At 42.4% G+C, this 17,998-nt stretch overlaps 1 protein-coding gene across 1 annotated transcript in view; it reads right to left on the reverse strand.

Annotated features, from left to right (window-relative positions):
* NT5C1A (5'-nucleotidase, cytosolic IA) overlaps nucleotides 1-17,998 on the reverse strand; it is a 65,351-nt gene that overhangs the window by 14,233 nt on the left and 33,120 nt on the right. The window contains exon 5 of the mRNA XM_089676678.1: nucleotides 4,078-4,262. Coding sequence (XP_089532804.1) covers nucleotides 4,078-4,262 — 185 coding nt within the window. The remainder of the gene's footprint in view (nucleotides 1-4,077; nucleotides 4,263-17,998) is intronic.

Here is a 17,998-nt window from a genome sequence, read left to right on the forward strand (position 1 = left end):
CAATATCTCCCTTGGAGGCCACCTATTCAGATGCACTAGGAGCAGAGACTACAAATGATGAAGAGTGATGGGTCCAAATGAGAGAACACATTCTCAGCACAGTAGCACACTGCTATTAAGATAGATCCAGCCACTGCAGAGAAAACTGCATTAATTGTTTCCAAATTATTGTGTCTCAAATGGGGTGATCCTGTGACTACAGGCACTGGCCTGTGTTTCCAGCCCAGGGACTCCTCCAGCCAGTCGCCTGTGAAACTGGTATGTGAACTACCAGATGCAATGCATTGCACTGTGAGGGCATCCAGTGTCCAAGTGCTGGTATCTGTTCTTGTACTTTACTGTTTGGTTTAATGAAGTCGTGATGCCTCTCCAAATACTGTTCCTATAGAGCAATGTTTCTCAGCCGTTTTCTAGAGAAGGCCCCCCTTAAAATTATGCACAATTTTCGAGGCACCGCTAATAGTTTTACATATTGCAACAGCATCCACACACATAGGGCACCCAACATTAGAAATAATTTATTCTCACAAAGCAAATACACTTTTGCACACTGGTACTCACTAGTATCCCAGCATTTGTTCTACTTAATTTTCTATCCACCATACAGCTAACATGACCCCAGTGCTGATAGAGGGGGTGGAGGATCCAACAAGGATGCTGTGCAGGTGCCAGATGTCCTCCTTATCAACTGATGACATCAGCAGTTGTTAGGATGCTGGTGGTTGGCCTACATGGTGCCCAAGGTTGCACAATGAAAAACTATGGCTTTGTGTAACAAAAAGGCAGGCTTGATCCCCTCCCCACAATTTGTTAGGCAATTTGGGGCAATTTTTACGCATTTTGTCAAAGCACCCCTGAAGAATCCAGAAGGAACCCCTGGATGCCTAGGCACCCTAGTTGAGAAAGACTGTTTAATTGTTCTATACAGAATGCGTTCTCTTTGCCTCTCTGACCCTATTTGTATTGTTAACCTGCTCCGCGCCCATTTAGTAAAGTTATCTTCTGCCTGTTCATTTGGCTGGTCTCAGGGTTACATTCTCTTTCTAAAGTGTTAGAAATGAAGTTACTTTAAGAGTTATATAACCCATGACAAAGTATACTAAATGTTAATTACTGTTCTAGAATCCTTTCCTGTTTCTCTGTCACTCCATTTTATAAATAAGATTATATATTTTGCCCCACCATTAAAATGGGGCTGATTTTAAGAAATTAGTAGTCTCAGACCAAATATCACTCAAGTTGGACCATCAGTTTGTAAAAACTACAGCTCATGAGATTACCTAACGTGTAGAATTTTTTGGTAGAGAAGATATCACCTAATTGCTTGCACTGCTTTAACCTAAAGCCTAATTTTAGTAAAAATAAGAAAAATTTAGGAAAAAAGAAATTGCTTGCTATCAATGTGATGCATCCCTTGTGCTGCTGTCTCCTGGTTTAGTGGCAATCTTCACTCCTCCAAAACCCCACCTACCCCCATTGCTGTAATCCTCAGGTGCAGGTAGGGGTTAACAGAGCTGAGAGGGCTGTGACAGGAAGTCATCAAGAGCGCCGGCTATGCCCTCCTCCTCCATTCATAGAAGTTGTTCTATTGCTTATGTAAATAAAACACAGATCTGTGAATGGAGGACTGTCAGATGATTGAATGGCCCAGCTCCTCAACTCATAGAAGCTGCAGTGTGACTTCTATGAATGGAGGAGGTTGGCCAGAAAGAACTGGTATAGTTGGGCACTGTTCAGACTGGCCAAATTGAATTTCAGATACTCTAACAAGTAAACCAGTATATTTAGCTGTTCATTTAAAGCTATGCTTTCGCTTTACAGTAATTGTTTTGTCACTTTGTGTCTTTTCATACATATACTTTCCTCCATAGATAGTGCAAATATTCATAAAATTAAGGTTTGTTTGAACAAAACTTGTCGTGTTGACTGTAGTGTATACATTTTCATAAGCCAGATTGGCAAGGTCTCATGATTTTGAGTTCTGTTTTAAATGGTAATTTTAACTGTTACATTTGTAGCAGGGGGTTAGTCAGGTTTTTAGGCAGAGGCTGAATAGCAGCCTGGGATGAGTCAGCCAGGTTACTCTGGGTCAGGGCTGAGGGCTCTGCAGGTCAGTTCCCTGATACCTCCCCCTGCTGTAAAAGCTTGAAAAGTTTCTAGAAGGCTGTGGGAGGTGGTGAGGAGGGGCTGATCTGCATACTTAAAGGATCCTAGCTAATCCTCAAGCGGAAGGGTTGGCATGGGGCCAGGACAGCCCTTAAATGTGAAAGAGCCTGATCAGCAGGAAGAGTAGTGTTGGGTGGAAGATAGAGTGAGGGCTGGAGTGTGGAGCCTGCGAAGAGGACCCAGGGATGGGGCCTACCTTTGGGCTGGTGCTGGATAAGGGAGCCTCCATTGTACCACCAACTGCTAGGAAGGACAGCCTGAACAGTAGGGAAGGAGCCAGCTCAGCGAAAGGCCTGAAGGCAGCCACCTATCCATTAAGCTGCCAGGAAGGACACTGTGTGTAATCTTACTCCTCGTGGGCCGGATAAGGGGAGAGGACAGTCAGATGGAGAACCCAGCTAGACCCTCATCTGGGACTGTTTCCTAAATTGGCAGTTTCTGGGTCCCCTGACCCAAGGATACCTCAGGGAGCTGGGTGAAGAGGATTCATCTGGGATCTGAGGAGCTACACCAGAGAGCTCTTTAAAGGAGAGTCTTTTTGTCCTCGGACTTGTACATAGTTGCTAAGGAGTTTGTCCTCACAGTTTTCTTGGACATCCCATACACCCCTCAACCCTATCTAAGTTTAAAGCCCCTTAATAAAGTCATAAAACCAAGCTCGAGGACTATTTACTGTCTCCAGTGTGCAGGTGTGGAAGAGAATAAGTGTTGTCTGGCTGTGCAGAGCTGTAGGGGGACCAAAAAATCAGTCACTCCTAAGGGGGTAGTGCTACACATTTTGTGTAGCAATTTTTGTAGTGCTACATGCTTTTTTCTTCTATATATTTTTATGGGTCCACTGGATTATCTGTGAAAGAATGCAATGGGTGTATGAGCTGTGAGCTGTCTTTAGGATCTCAGGAGATCTTCACACACCTGCGGAAGCAGACTATCACAGTCTGTGAAGGGAACAGCTTTGATTGGTAGCCAGCGCAAATACATTCCTATTTGTAGTTGGTACAGAGTGCAAAAAAGATTGGAAATCTGATAATCCGGGCTGCACTGAAGATAGTGCAGTCCACCTTGAAGGTCCCTTTTACACGGGGCAAATTCCACTCTAATCAGCAGGGGATCTGTAAACTGATCCCCTGCTGATTAGAGCAGAGTGGCACATATGTCACATTTGGGCACGGACCAAGCCCGCTCTGCTCTGTGGCTGGCTGGGTGTAAACAGACTGTCCATTTACATCTAGCTACCTCTGATCCAGTCTGCCATAGTGGAAAAGGATGCACTCTTCTGTTTTTCTTAGTGGACCCAGATGTACACCCTCCTGTCCAAAGGTCCGTCTGAAAAACTGATAGGCGAACCTGATCAGAACAGCCATGCGAATGATTAAGTAAGACCAGGTCAGTGCTTTATTTTATTGGTGGAGAAACTGTGGAGGAAAGTATTTTGTACGAGAAGACACAAAGGGGTTGATTTACTAAAACTGGAGAGTGGAAAATCTGGTGCAGCTGTGCATGGTAGCCACACAGCTTTTAACTTTTGTTCAATTAAGCTTTGACAAAAAACCTGGAAGGTGATTGATTTCTATGCAGAGTTTCACCAGATTTTGCACTCTCCAGTTTTAGTAAATCAACCCCTATGTGACAACACAGACCCCAGGTTTTAACTTTTTATTAACTTTGGATTCAAGTTCACAGTGCTGCATACCTTTCCTGATGAATGTTTCTAAAGACTGCATATCGTCTGTTTATCTTGGCTGCTGAATAAGATGGTCAGCGCAGACTTTAGAGAAAAGGTTTATCTGTTTTATGCTTTAGCTTGACTTATCAATAAAACTCATTTAATGCAGCCCATTATAAACAAATCCTAGTTAAAACAAGAGGGCTAACAAAACATTCATTCAAGTAATACAAGGAAGCAAGTACCTGTGCCAGTGGTTTGTTCTCATAAGCCTTCTCATGTTCAAAGAACATATCTAAGCCGTGCTCCTTCACTATCTTCTCAGATTCATCAGAAAAAAGGACAGCATCTCCATCAAATGCCACTCGCAGCTGATCCTCATTAATAGACACATTGTGACTGGGGTTAAAAATGGTGGCAGCAGCAATACCTGAGAGTGCGATGAGAAAAAAATGCATAAATAAAAATCTTTAGATTGTTTGTAATATGTCATTTTTGTTTTTAATGATGATTTGACTCATTTTGGTTGTCTGATTGTACACCAGTGATTTAAAGATGAACTTCAACCTTGCCTTCAGCCTTACACGGTTGTACAGGGTCCTATCCTGTACTGAAATTTATTTTCCTGATTTTACTGTAGACTTTGGGCTTATCATAGTGTGCATTAGAAGCTGTAGCACATCACAGCCTGCCCCATCTCCTGGCTAGAGGACATCCAGTTTCTTCTTGTGCTTTCCTCCCTAGCCTGAATGTCTCTGGCAGTCAGGCTCCCTATGGAAAGTTGTCTAGACAGGAACTGAGGGCTGTGGCCCATAAATGGGAATTAGGAATTAAGCAGAAGACATGAAACCGTAATTGTAAGTACCACAATTCTCCCTACCTCCATCTTGCTGAACTTTATTGAAGAGCTACCCTAATATGGGGCCATTACCATTTATATGGACTGTTGGGATACTATTAACCATACTGTGCAACTGCACTCATCCCACTGTTGTGGGTTGTTTGCACTTACTTCATGAAGATCAATGCAAAGAGCAGCCTCCATGTGGTGAGAAGTAAGAGACAAAAGGTGGTGTGAATCAGAGCGCACAGCCAATACCTGGGGGTTAGGGAAAGGAGACACCATCCTAGCAGTGAAAGAGGACCCCCCCATAAAACACATGTCAATCCCCATGACTCATGATCCAAGGGTGTTTGGATGTACTTCTGGAGCTCTAATTTGAACCATGTTGAACCTGCAGGGCCTGTGTGACGTATGCTCCAGGTGTTTAGGGGTTGTTATGGACTTGGATGGAGTGTAAAAGTTTCAAACCGCCATCCATGCACATGTATGGCAAAGAGAGAACAATCTAGAAAATCCAGTTTAAAACAGGGTATACATGGACCAGAAATTCCTGCGGAACCAACCGACATTGGTCGGTGTGTGTCAATGACTGCTTCTGTCAAATGTTCATGCTGGAAAACCAGCATTCAATCAGAGCAGCATTGGTCAATCTATTCTGATGTGAGGGGGGGGGGGGGGAGTTCCCCTTGTCAGAATACAATATCTCATCTGGAAAGATCCCTGCATCACAAATCGTTTGTGTTGATGGAGGGATCTGTCAGCTGGTTGAACGAAAGAAAACAAAGTGTATACCCTACATAACAGTAGATCCCCAGCTGTAGGGTTTGGCCATGTGGAGTAGCTTGGACCCACCTACAAGATGAATTTAACATCACAGATCCTCCTGCAGGTCTTTAAAGGACCATGCTGATACTAAATACAAATAACTGATCTGATACCATAAAAGCATCAAACTTGCAGAATCCAGCAAGAGGACAAAAAAGGCAAATTAGCTTATCACATGATAAAGAGCCTAGAAAGATCATTTTATGTCTGTGATGTATAATATTAAAGCAGGTTTAAAAGGACAGGCTTTCCTAGGGGCTGGGTTATAGTTAAGTGGTCAAAACTCCATCTTACCAGCTTCAAACACGTGAACAGGATCTAGAAGCTTTTCAGCCTAAGGCCTGATCAGGAACAACATTTTTACACTTTACATTTCTCCAAGTCCAATTCCTATGCAGGTCTCGACCTCCCTTAAAGGCCACTGAGTGGTAACCTAGGTATAATGTAAGCAAATGCCCGGTCACTACATTGATGAGCCCTCTGTCTCTGGACCACCAACTGCTCCCAACCCTAGCAAGATTCTAAACACTCTCCTAAGGTATTGGCTATGCTTCTTGCTTCTAAGTAGCACATGACATTTCCCAATAGCAATGTCGCTTGACATAAGATATTTTCATCTGTGTTAAGTAATGAGGCACTACAGTGGCTTTAAGGCACTTTACTGAACATTTCATAGAGCATCTCACAAACATTTAGTAGCACTACCCCCTTAGGAATTGCTGATGAATTTGGGTCCCCCTATAGTTCTGCACAGCCAGCCATTTAGCATTTTCCACACAGCTTTCATTAAACATGGATAGGGTAAAGGGGTGTATAGGATGTCCAAGGAAACTGAAATCCGAGGACAACTTCCTGAACTATTTACAGCTTCTTTTCTCTTACACAGTTTCTGTAGGAGTGCTAGCCAGCAGTTCCAGTTGTACTATCTCAGACCCTAGATGAACTCCTCTTCACCCAGCAATCTGGAGACTTTCTTCCTGACCAAGGTTTCCCACCAGAGTGCTCCTTCCCCTATCCTCCCAGGGGGTGTGGGTGTACTCACTTAGATCCTCTCCTGTACCGCTTGCGGAATGCCTGCAGCTACCAGGCTTATCAGCTGGGTAGCTCCATTTCTGCCATGCAGGTGGTCCTCTCTCAGGGGCCAGTCAGTCCTGAGTTTTCATCCTTTCCAGCTACAGGCTCGCAGGCAGGCCCCATCCCACTAGGCCTCCTGGCAGCCTTTCTCCTCCACCTCACAACTTCCTTTCTCCTTCTTCTACCCGACTCTCCTGCTACTGAGCAGGCTCCAGCACTTTTAAAGGATTCCAGCCCCTTGCCAAGCCTTCTGTTGGGGATTGGCCAAGGTCCCTCCAAAGTGCAGCCAACCACTCCTCAGATCCACCCACTGCCTCCAATGCCCTCCTCCAAAAGCCTCAGAGCAGGGGGAAATTCCAGAGGGGCTGGCCAGCAGAGTCTTTCAGTCCTGACCAAAATGTGACCCCTCTGACTATCTCACCTGAGCTGCTAATCAGCTCTTCACTAGTTATCAGGGCCTAGCACCCCTAGCTATACTAGGAGGGTGCTACAATTCCATTGTACAGTTTAGTCCGAGACATCTGGGATACTTCCTTCCAAACTACATAACATAACTACCAGTACTCAGTCACTAATGTGTTATAAAAGTCCCCCAATTACAAACTAGGAGGGGTGCTGTGGTGCTAACTTGATTTCAATAAACTAAGTTTACTCGTGGCTCAAGGTCTTCAGTCTCTGGGCCTTATAGTGTCTTCTGCTACTGTTTTCTACATGGCTGCTCTTTCTCTCCACATGGACCCCATATGGGCTCCTCCTCAGCCTTACATAACAAACGGACAGAGAACCAGAAAAGTACTGGCCCTGTTAGATTGTGTCTACCCATAAAGAAGAAACCCTCCTTACAGGCTACTAAAGTAAAGAAAATGAGTAAAATATTAGGAAATCGATTAAATCATACAGTAGGAATGTATATAGAAATAGCTTTTGTTTTCATGAATGGCATGACTCCTCCAAACAGAATTAACAGTGGCTGGCTATACCATTACAAAACATATTAGTTATATATGTACCTTGGGTAACCCCGGATAACATTAGCATTTTATTTATCCACTAAACAGGTGCTGCATTCCCTCACACCATCATCCTCTTGCTTTGTGACTTCATTTTAGGCTAGGTTTCAAGTGCAATCACAAGATGACATATCAAAATGCTACCAGAATGAAATAACATTTGCTTTCATACAAGCATGCCCTGTGAGTATGTTTTGTAACCGGACCTACTGTTGGACTGAAATATTTGTCGGTGTCTATAAAAAGTATAGTGTATAATATTAACTTAAGCGCGTGCAAACAATCTTGTCTAGAAAGGATAAGAGCAGGATGTTCAGAGAATTTCATAACTTCCTATTGTACTTCAAATACTCTGTGGGCTCTTTCCTGCTTTGGTAACTCCCTCCATGTTTCAATTACTATTACCGGCGTAAAGCACCAGGTAGTTATCAGTTTTTTTACCTATCTGTAACTGGGTGTAGGTGTCCTACTATGTGGGCTTGGGGTGGACCCACCCTTGGGAGACAGGTGGTCCAGTGTGGTGGAGTGGAGAGAAACGTTCAGAGATATAACTTCTGGTCAGCACACTTTCCCCTACAGGGAAAAGCATTGGAGATTGAGGCCCCCAAGGTTTGAAAAAAATGGTGAATGATGCTGTGTATGTGCCACAACCTTCCTTTTCTTGTACTGCTTTCACTGTGAAAAAAAAATGTTTTTGTTGAAAATGTTCTATGAATGTTTTCTGCCTTTCACCATTTTTTGGAGTTCAATAAGAGCTATTAAGAAGTTCAAGAAAACAATGTGGACTGAACGACTCAAGCCCACCTATATAGAACACCTGACTTTACTAGCTCAGCATGGGAGACAAGCTGGGAGTTTGTCTCTTTATGTTAGGCTTGAGTCATTCAGTCCACATTGTTTTTCTACGTTTTTCGGATGTGGCTTGTGAAAGTCAAAACAATTTTTCTTCAAAAAAAAGAAGTCAAGCAGGACTCACTTTTTTTCTATGATGATAACGAGACAGTATGACCAGGGATGGACTGACCATTTGGAAACTCGGGCACTGCCCGAGGGCCCGGGGTCAGTAGGGGCCTCCATGAGATGCCCCTGGTACCTTTTTCATAGGCTTTTTAGAGTTTGGGCAAGGACACAGGGGCCCCATGATCCCCTATTGCCCGGGGGCCCAATGAGTTGTCAGTCCGCCCCTGAGTATGACTTATACGTGCGAGGAGGAGAGATTGTTTGGTGACATGGTACCAGGAGGCTGCCTACTGATGGTTTGAGGTGCAGCTTTCTGCTTTCCCCTGGTGCAGAGCTTGAAACTACTGTGTGAATATAAACCTCTACACTAACTCGTGTACTTGTTTTTTTATGGTGAAAAGTGAACCTGCCTCATTAAACATGGTTTCTGACTACTCCCATATGGAAAGTGTTGGAAGGTTGAAGACCCATTGCTGGATTCTGAGGCTTAGATGAACCTACTGAAGAGAGGGTGTTTTTCATTGGTACCAATTTCTGCCACCCTCAACATTACCCCCACCTACATGCTGTCTGAATTAATTTAATAAGTAATCATGCTGAAATCAAACATCAGACAAACAAAATGGATCTTTATGTAGGCAATGAACAGACTAGAGGCAGGTTGCGGAGGTGTCAGGCATTAAAGGTACTTTTAGCTCTGAAAAAAACACTTTACCTAAACCTGAAACGTAACGCTTTACTTGACCTTAATCCTGAAAGTGTAAGAGTGGAAAGAGCGAGGAAGTGTAAAAAAAAACCCTGTAAGGTTTTCTCTGCTGTCTAATGATCACTTTATTCAGTTGTCTCTGGTTCAGAAAGTGATGAGAAAATGTTACATTTTAGTTATGTCACAGAACGAGGTGAAGGGAAATTGTATTCCAATACCAAGGGGAACACCATTTCTGTTGACATAAATGAAAAGGGATTTCTCAATGCTTTGGAAAAACAAAGTAAAAGGGAAAGATCCATGATGGGACAAAAGCAAAAAAACAAAAAAAAAACACTGGTGACAACAGTTTCATGAGACAGGAATAGAGAATACATTTACAACAACTCAGAAACAGAAATAATTAAAAAAAACTTAAGTAGTGCATGGGAGGCTGAAATTCCTGACAGCTTTGTATTGCACGTGCCCCTGCTTCACATTTTCCTTTATTTCCTGTCTGGTGAATCTGTTGGCATGGGGACATGAGGACATCGTTTGCAGTGACATCTAATAAGGGCTTTATCTCACATTGGTGATAATTCCACTGGCTTCTTGCTGTGTCTCCAGAACAGAAAGTGAAGGTAAGAGCTTGTATTGATGGCATCGGTTTGACATCAGTTTGAGACATTTCTGAGATCATTCAGAAGTAAGTGACAGGTTCATTTAACATTCCTCAAGTGGGTTTTGTATTTCAATAGATTGTATGGGATTGTAAAACCGGTTTGAAGCAAACAAACGCCTGTTTACATGGGACCTAAATTACAATGATGGGACCCAGACAACAGAAAAAAAAACAAAAACACAAGCATGGCAAGGATTCTTATCCTTCCCTACTGTAGACAAAGCTAAAAAAAGTTTTTCTTAGATTTATATGTTAACTAGAACACTTAAATGTAACCACTTAACCGCTTAAATCATAACTAGAGATGAGCGAATCGAACCAGGCGAACCGGAATTCGAGTCGAATTTCAGGAAATATTCGATTCGCGGCGAAACCGAAATTTTGCCTACTTCGGGTGCGCGAATCGAACATTTCCCGATCAGCCGGCAAAAGTGTCCCTGCAGTGAGCTCCGCTATTTCTGACAGTTCTCTGACAGAAGGAACACATGTTTAGCGGTTGAAACATTGTATCTATTAGTTTACATTTAGGATACAGATGTTTCAACCACTGTTCATGTGAAGAAGCTGTGAGAGAACTGTCAGAAATAGAGGAACTCTGCACATACACTTTTTGCCGGCTTGGAATTATTCTTCTTTTCATCCTACTTCTTCTTCTTCTTCATCTTCATCCTCAGAAGAAGAGGATGAGGATGAGGATGAAGAAGAAGAAGAAGAAGTAGGATGAAAAGAAGAATAATTCCAAGCCGGCAAAAAGTGTATGTGCAGAGTTCCTCTATTTCTGACAGTTCTCTCACAGCTTCTTCACATGTACAGCGGTTGAAACATCTGTATCCTAAATGGAAACTAATAGATACAATTTGTATCTATTAGTTTCCATTTAGGATACAGATGTTTCAACCGCTGTACATGTGAAGAAGCTGTGAGAGAACTGTCAGAAATAGAGGAACTCTGCACATACACTTTTTGCCGGCTTGGAATTATTCTTCTTTTCATCCTACTTCTTCTTCTTCTTCTTCTTCTTCTTCATCCTCATCCTCTTCTTCTGAGGATGAGGATGAGGATGAAGAAGAAGAAGAAGCAGTAGGATGAAAATAAGAATAATTCCAAGCCGGCAAAAAGTGTATGTGCAGAGTTCCTCTATTCTGCAGATACACTTAGAGGAGCTCTGCACATACACTTTTTGCCTGTTTGGAATTAATCTTATTTTCATCCTACTTCTTCTTCTTCTTCTTCTTCTTCTTTATCCTCATCCTCAGAAGAAGAAGAAGAGGATGAAGAAGAAGAAGAAGAAGTAGGATGAAAATAAGAATAATTGCAAGCCGGCAAAAAGTGTATGTGCAGAGTTCCTCTATTCTGCAGATACACTTAGAGGAGCTCTGCACATACACTTTTTGCCGGCTTGGAATTAATCTTATTTTCATCCTACTTCTTCTTCTTCTTCTTCATCCTCATCCTCATCCTCAGAAGAAGAGGATGAGGATGAAGAAGAAGAAGAAGAAGAAGTAGGATGAAAATAAGAATAATTCCAAGCCGGCAAAAAGTGTATGTGCAGAGCTCCTCTAAGTGTATCTGCAGAGCTCCTCTAAGTGTATCTGCAGAATAGAGGAACTCTGCACATACACTTTTTGCCGGAAACCGCTGTATGGAGGGAATGTCATGGAACTGTCAGAAATAGACTATTAATGACAGTTCTGGGACTGTCCTTCCATACAGCGGTTGAAACATTGTATGTATTTGTTTCCATAAATGGATCCATTTATGGAAACAAATACATACAATGTTTCAACCGCTGTATGGAAGGACAGTCCCAGAACTGTCATAAATAGTCTATTTCTGACAGTTCTATGACATTCCCTCCATACAGCGGTTGAAACAGCTGTATGGAGTGAATGTCCCAGAACTGTCAGAAATAGACTATTTATGACAGTTCTGGGACATTCACTCCATACAGCGGTTGAAACATTGTATCTATTTTTTTCCATAAATGACATTCTGCAGATACACTTAGAGGAGCGCTGCAGATACACTTTTTGCCGGCTTGGAATTATTCTTATTTTCATCCTACTTCTTCTTCTTCTTATGAGGATGAGGATGAAGAAGAAGAAGTAGGATGAAAATAAGATTAATTCCAAGCCGGCAAAAAGTGTATCTGCAGCGCTCCTCTAAGTGTATTTGCAGAATGTCATTTATGGAAAAAAATAGATACAATGTTTCAACCGCTGTATGGAAGGACAGTCCCAGAACTGTCATAAATAGACTATTTCTGACAGTTCTGGGACAATCACTCCATACAGCTGTTTCAACCGCTGTATGGAGGGAATGTCATGGAACTGTCAGAAATAGACTATTAATGACAGTTCTGGGACTGTCCTTCCATACAGCGGTTGAAACATTGTATGTATTTGTTTCCATAAATGGATCCATTTATGGAAACAAATACATACAATGTTTCAACCGCTGTATGGAAGGACAGTCCCAGAACTGTCAGAAATAGTCTATTTCTGACAGTTCTGGGACATTCACTCCATACAGCTGTTTCAACCGCTGTATGGAGGGAATGTCATAGAACTGTCAGAAATAGACTATTAATGACAGTTCTGGGACTGTCCTTCCATAGAGCGGTTGAAACATTGTATCTATTTGTTTCCATAAATGGATCCATTTATGGAAACAAATAGATACAATGTTTCAACCGCTGTATGGAAGGACAGTCCCAGAACTGTCATTAATAGTCTATTTCTGACAGTTCTATGACATTCCCTCCATACAGCGGTTGAAAAAGCTGTATGGAGTGAATGTCCCAGAACTGTCAGAAATAGACTATTTATGACAGTTCTGGGACATTCACTCCATACAGCGGTTGAAACATTGTATCTATTTTTTTCCATAAATGACATTCTGCAGATACACTTAGAGGAGCGCTGCAGATACACTTTTTGCCGGCTTGGAATTATTCTTATTTTCATCCTACTTCTTCTTTTTCTTCTTATGAGGATGAGGATGAAGAAGAAGAAGTAGGATGAAAATAAGATTAATTCCAAGCCGGCAAAAAGTGTATCTGCAGCGCTCCTCTAAGTGTATTTGCAGAATGTCATTTATGGAAAAAAATAGATACAATGTTTCAACCGCTGTATGGAAGGACAGTCCCAGAACTGTCATAAATAGTCTATTTCTGACAGTTCTGGGACATTCACTCCATACAGCTGTTTCAACCGCTGTATGGAGGGAATGTCATAGAACTGTCAGAAATAGACTATTAATGACAGTTCTGGGACTGTCCTTCCATACAGCGGTTGAAACATTGTATCTATTTGTTTCCATAAATGGATCCATTTATGGAAACAAATACATACAATGTTTCAACCGCTGCATGGAAGGACAGTCCCAGAACTGTCATTAATAGTCTATTTCTGACAGTTCTATGACATTCCCTCCATACAGCGGTTGAAACAGCTGTATGGAGTGAATGTCCCAGAACTGTCAGAAATAGACAGAAACTGTCACAGAACTGTCCTTCTTCTCATCCTTCTCCTTCTTCTCATCCTTCTTCTCATCCTTCTTCTCATCCTTCTCCTTCTCATCCTTCTCCTTCTTCTCATCCTTCTCCTTCTCCTCATCCTTCTCCTTCTCCTTCTTCTCATCCTTCTCCTTCTTCTCATCCTTCTCCTTCTCCTTCTTCTCATCCTTCTCCTTCTCCTTCTTCTCATCCTTCTCCTTCTCCTTCTTCTCATCCTTCTCCTTCTCCTTCTTCTCATCCTTCTCCTTCTCCTTCTTCTCATCCTTCTCCTTCTTCTCATCCTTCTCCTTCTTCTCATCCTTCTCCTTCTCCATCTTCTCATCCTTCTCCTTCTTCTCATCCTTCTCCTTCTCCTTCTTCTCATCCTTCTCCTTCTCCATCTTCTCATCCTTCTCCTTTTCCTTCTTCTCATCCTTCTCCTTCTGCTTCTCCTTCTCCTTCTCCTTCTTCTCATCCTTCTCCTTCTTCTCATCCTTCTCCTTCTTCTCATCCTTCTCCTTCTCCTCATCCTTCTTCTTCTTCTCATCCTTCTCCTTCTTCTCATCCTTCTCCTTCTTCTCATCCTTCTCCTTCTCCTCATCCTTCTCCTTCTTCTCATCCTTCTCCTTCTCCTTCTTCTCATCCTTCTCCTTCTCCTTCTTCTCATCCTTCTCCTTCTCCATCTTCTCATCCTTCTCCTTCTCCTTCTTCTCATCCTTCTTCTTCTCATCCTTCTCCTTCTCCTTCTTCTCATCCTTCTCCTTCTTCTCATCCTTCTCCTTCTTCTCATCCTTCTCCTTCTCCTCATCCTTCTCCTTCTCCTTCTTCTCATCCTTCTCCTTCTTCTCATCCTTCTCCTTCTCCTTCTTCTCATCCTTCTCCTTCTTCTCATCCTTCTCCTTCTCCTTCTCCTTCTCTTTCCTCATCTCCAAGGGCATTTAAATTAAAGGTACAGTGTTCTGCACTAATTTAAAGGCTCTCTGAAGCCTAGAAACCCTTTTTATAAGTCATCTTCGTAGCGAAGAAATTCGCATCGAATCGAATTTCACACTGGAATTCGCCGAATCAGCCGAATCGAATTTTTGAGAAATTCGCTCATCTCTAATCATAACATTAATACTAACCCATAACTTTTAATGCTAACCTGAATACTGGGGTGTCCAGTGCATTACAGAGTACAGTGCATTGGGGTGTCCAGTGCGTTACAGAGTACAGTGCATTGGAGTGTCCAGTGCGTTACAGAGTACAGTACATTGCGGTCTCCAGTGCGTTACAGTGTACAGTGCATTGGGGTGTCCAGTGCGTTACAGAGTACAGTACATTGCAGTGTCCAGTGCGTTACAGTGTACAGTGCATTGCGGTGTCCAGTGCGTTACAGAGTACAGTGCATTGCGGTGTCCAGTGCGTTACAGAGTACAGTGCATTGCGGTGTCCAGTGCTTTACAGAGTACAGTGCATTTTGGTGTCAAGTGCGTTACAGTGTACAGTGTGTTGCGGTGTCCAGTGCGTTAGAGTACAGTGCATTGCGGTGTCCAATGTGGTACAGTGCATTAGAGTGTCCACTGCGTTACAGAGTACAGTGCATTGCGGTGTTCAGTGCATTACAGTGTACAGTGCATATTGGTGTCCAGTGCGTTACAGAGTACAGTACATTGTGGTGTCCAGTGCGTTACAGAGTACAGTGCATTGCGGTGTCCAATGTGGTACAGTGCATTGGAGCGTCCAGTGCGTTACAGAGTACAGTGCATTGTGGTGTCACGTGCGTTACAGAGTACAGTACATTGCGGTGTCCAGTGTGCTACAGTGTACAGTGCATTGCGGTGTCCAGTGCATTACAGAGTACAGTACATTGCGGTGTCCAGTGCGCTACAGTGTACAGTGCATTGCGGTGTCCAGTGCGTTACAGAGTACAGTACATTGCGGTGTCCAGTGCACTACAGTGTACAGTGCATTGCGATGTCCAGTGCGTTACAGAGTACAGTACATTGCGGTGTCCAGTGCGTTACAGAGTACAGTACATTGCGGTGTCCAGTGCGTTACAGAGTACAGTACATTGCGGTGTCCAGTGCGTTACAGAGTACAGTGCATTGCGGTGTCCAGTGCGTTACAGAGTACAGTGCATTGTGCTGTCCAGTGCGTTACAGAGTACAGTACATTGTGGTGTCCAGTGCGTTACAGAGTACAGTGCATTGCGGTGTCAAGTGCATTACAGTGCATTTTGGTGTCAAGTGCATTCCAGTGTACAGAGCATTGTGGTGTCCAGTGCTTTAGAGTACAGTGCGTTGTGATGTCCAGTGTGCATTCCAGTGTACAGTGCACTGTGGTGTCTACTGCGTTACATTTGTTCAAATTTGTTTTTCAAACTATAGTTCTGCCCCCCAACAGTGTGGTTGTCATTGAACTGGCCCCCTGTTTATTAAGTTTGAGGACCCCTGCTCTATACCATCAATACTACCCTTGTCTGCACTAAAAGTCTCTACTCTGAAAGCTCCCAGCGCCAAAACAAACTTACTTGGAATAGTAACCACCAAGTGTTTACCAAACAAAATAAACACCTTGCATTTTGCATAATCATATTTAAAGCGGAGTTCCACCTGAAAAAAAAAAGTCAGCAGCTACAAAAACTGTAGCTACAGACTTTTAAAAAAACAGCCACTTACCTGTCCCTTGGTCCAGCAGTGTCCTCACCACCGCTGGTTTCACTGGCCGTCTTCTCTCCCTGGCGCCGGCATCTTAAGTGTGGGTACCTGGCTGTGACAGTTTGCGGCTTCACAGCTGGGTGCCCACTGCGAGAAGCGCTGCACTTTGTGAATGGCCCCATTGTCTTCTGGGACCAGAACTAGTGGGTTTCTAGAGGAGTTTTTCAGCTGTAAAAACGCTCTAATGCTGAAAAATGTGGTAAAATGCTGTAAAACACGGAAAACTGGCGTTTTTGGACTTTTCCGAGCAAAAAAATATGTTTTTTTTTGGTAAAAAAAACATGCTAAAAACACTAAAACACAAAAAATGCGGCAAAACACAGCTAATGCTAAAGCGCTAAAAACACTAAAAAACTCACGGTTTTTAATGTGACTTTACACAGCTAACGTTACCAGCGTTATTAAAATGCCCAGTGTGCATGGAACCTAACAGTCATGAAGCCTTGAACTTCACAATAGAGATGTGCATAATAGAAAAATTTGTTTTGATTCAGATTAATTTGTTAGGTAAACCATTTTGTTTCATTGTATTCATTTTGTTAGAATGGTTCTTTTTCAGAATTCCGTTTGTATATTTGGATTGGTTTCATATATTCGTTGTTCTGAATCGATTTGTGTTTACAGAAGTTATTTGGGAAGATTGGCTTTAGTTGTTTTTACGTGTTAGTTCGTTATTTCGGGAGATTACTTATGCACTCTGAGTAATCCCTGCTAGTCCAACCCATAGAGAGAAATAGAATGAGCTGATAGGAGTAACGAAAGTAATGAATGGAATAAAATGAATCCCGGATTTATTAAGTGTTCTTGCATAGCAAGGAACACTTATTGTTATCTCACATATATATTCTTATTCTTATTTTTATTCTTATTCTTATTATTATAGCCAAATTTGCCACGCTAACTCCTCCCACAGTTTTTACACTACAAAGACAAGTAATATATCAAAACGTGCGGATTGTTCCCGATCGGATTGCTATTACTTTGTGGAACGTTTCGCCGAATCGTTCAAGAAATATCGCGGTTTTTGCGGCGAAATTTTCCCATAGGAATGAATGGTGCATCTAGAGTGGCAGCAGAGCACAGCTAGAGTGTGCAAAGGAAAAATCAGAACATGATTTGTAAACTGCCATCACTCTGCCATTTTCAAGCCCACCTACACATATCTTATATCAAAACGTTCAGCTAACCCTGCTGTCACTAAAAATGTTCACGGCTAGGACATACTCCTGATAGTTTTCAGAATATGACCATTTGTTTGCACATCACCCCTCCCATTGACTTTCATTGAAACTCCACTCTAGACACCAGACATTTTAAGGGACGTTTTTAAACTGCGACTGTGCCTTCATTTGTTATCTTTCAGAGACATACTATACATCAAACTGTAGGTCTTTTTCTTGTGATTGTCACAATATAAACCTTTTCACGGTAGCATTTATACTTTTAAAACTACAAGCGTTTGAAGATGGCAATCGCCAGTGAATTTGGCAAGTTTAAATAGCCTGTTTAGAGCACAGCTCCTCACACACCTGTGACTGACTGAGGTAACAGGTGCAACCAAAGGTCACTCAGGGGGCAGCTGAGTCACATTAGAGTGAGAAAGCTGCAATGTGGAAGGAAAAATCAGAACATGATTTGTAAACTGCCATCACTATGTCATTTTCAAGCCCACCTACACATATCTTATATCAAAACGTTCAGCTAACCCTGCTGTCACTAAAAATGTTCACGGCTAGGACATACTCCTGATAGTTTTCAGAATATGACCATTTGTTTGCACCTCACTCCTCCCATTGACTTTCATTGAAACTCCACTTTAGACACAAGAAATTTTAAGGGACGTTTTTAAACTGCGACTGTGCCTTCATTTTTAATATTGCAGAGACATACT

The sequence above is a fragment of the Staurois parvus genome, unplaced genomic scaffold (genome assembly GCF_062004578.1).
Source record: "Staurois parvus isolate SC_StPar_1 unplaced genomic scaffold, SC_StPar_1.0 ptg000172l, whole genome shotgun sequence".
Classification (NCBI taxonomy): domain Eukaryota; kingdom Metazoa; phylum Chordata; class Amphibia; order Anura; family Ranidae; genus Staurois; species Staurois parvus.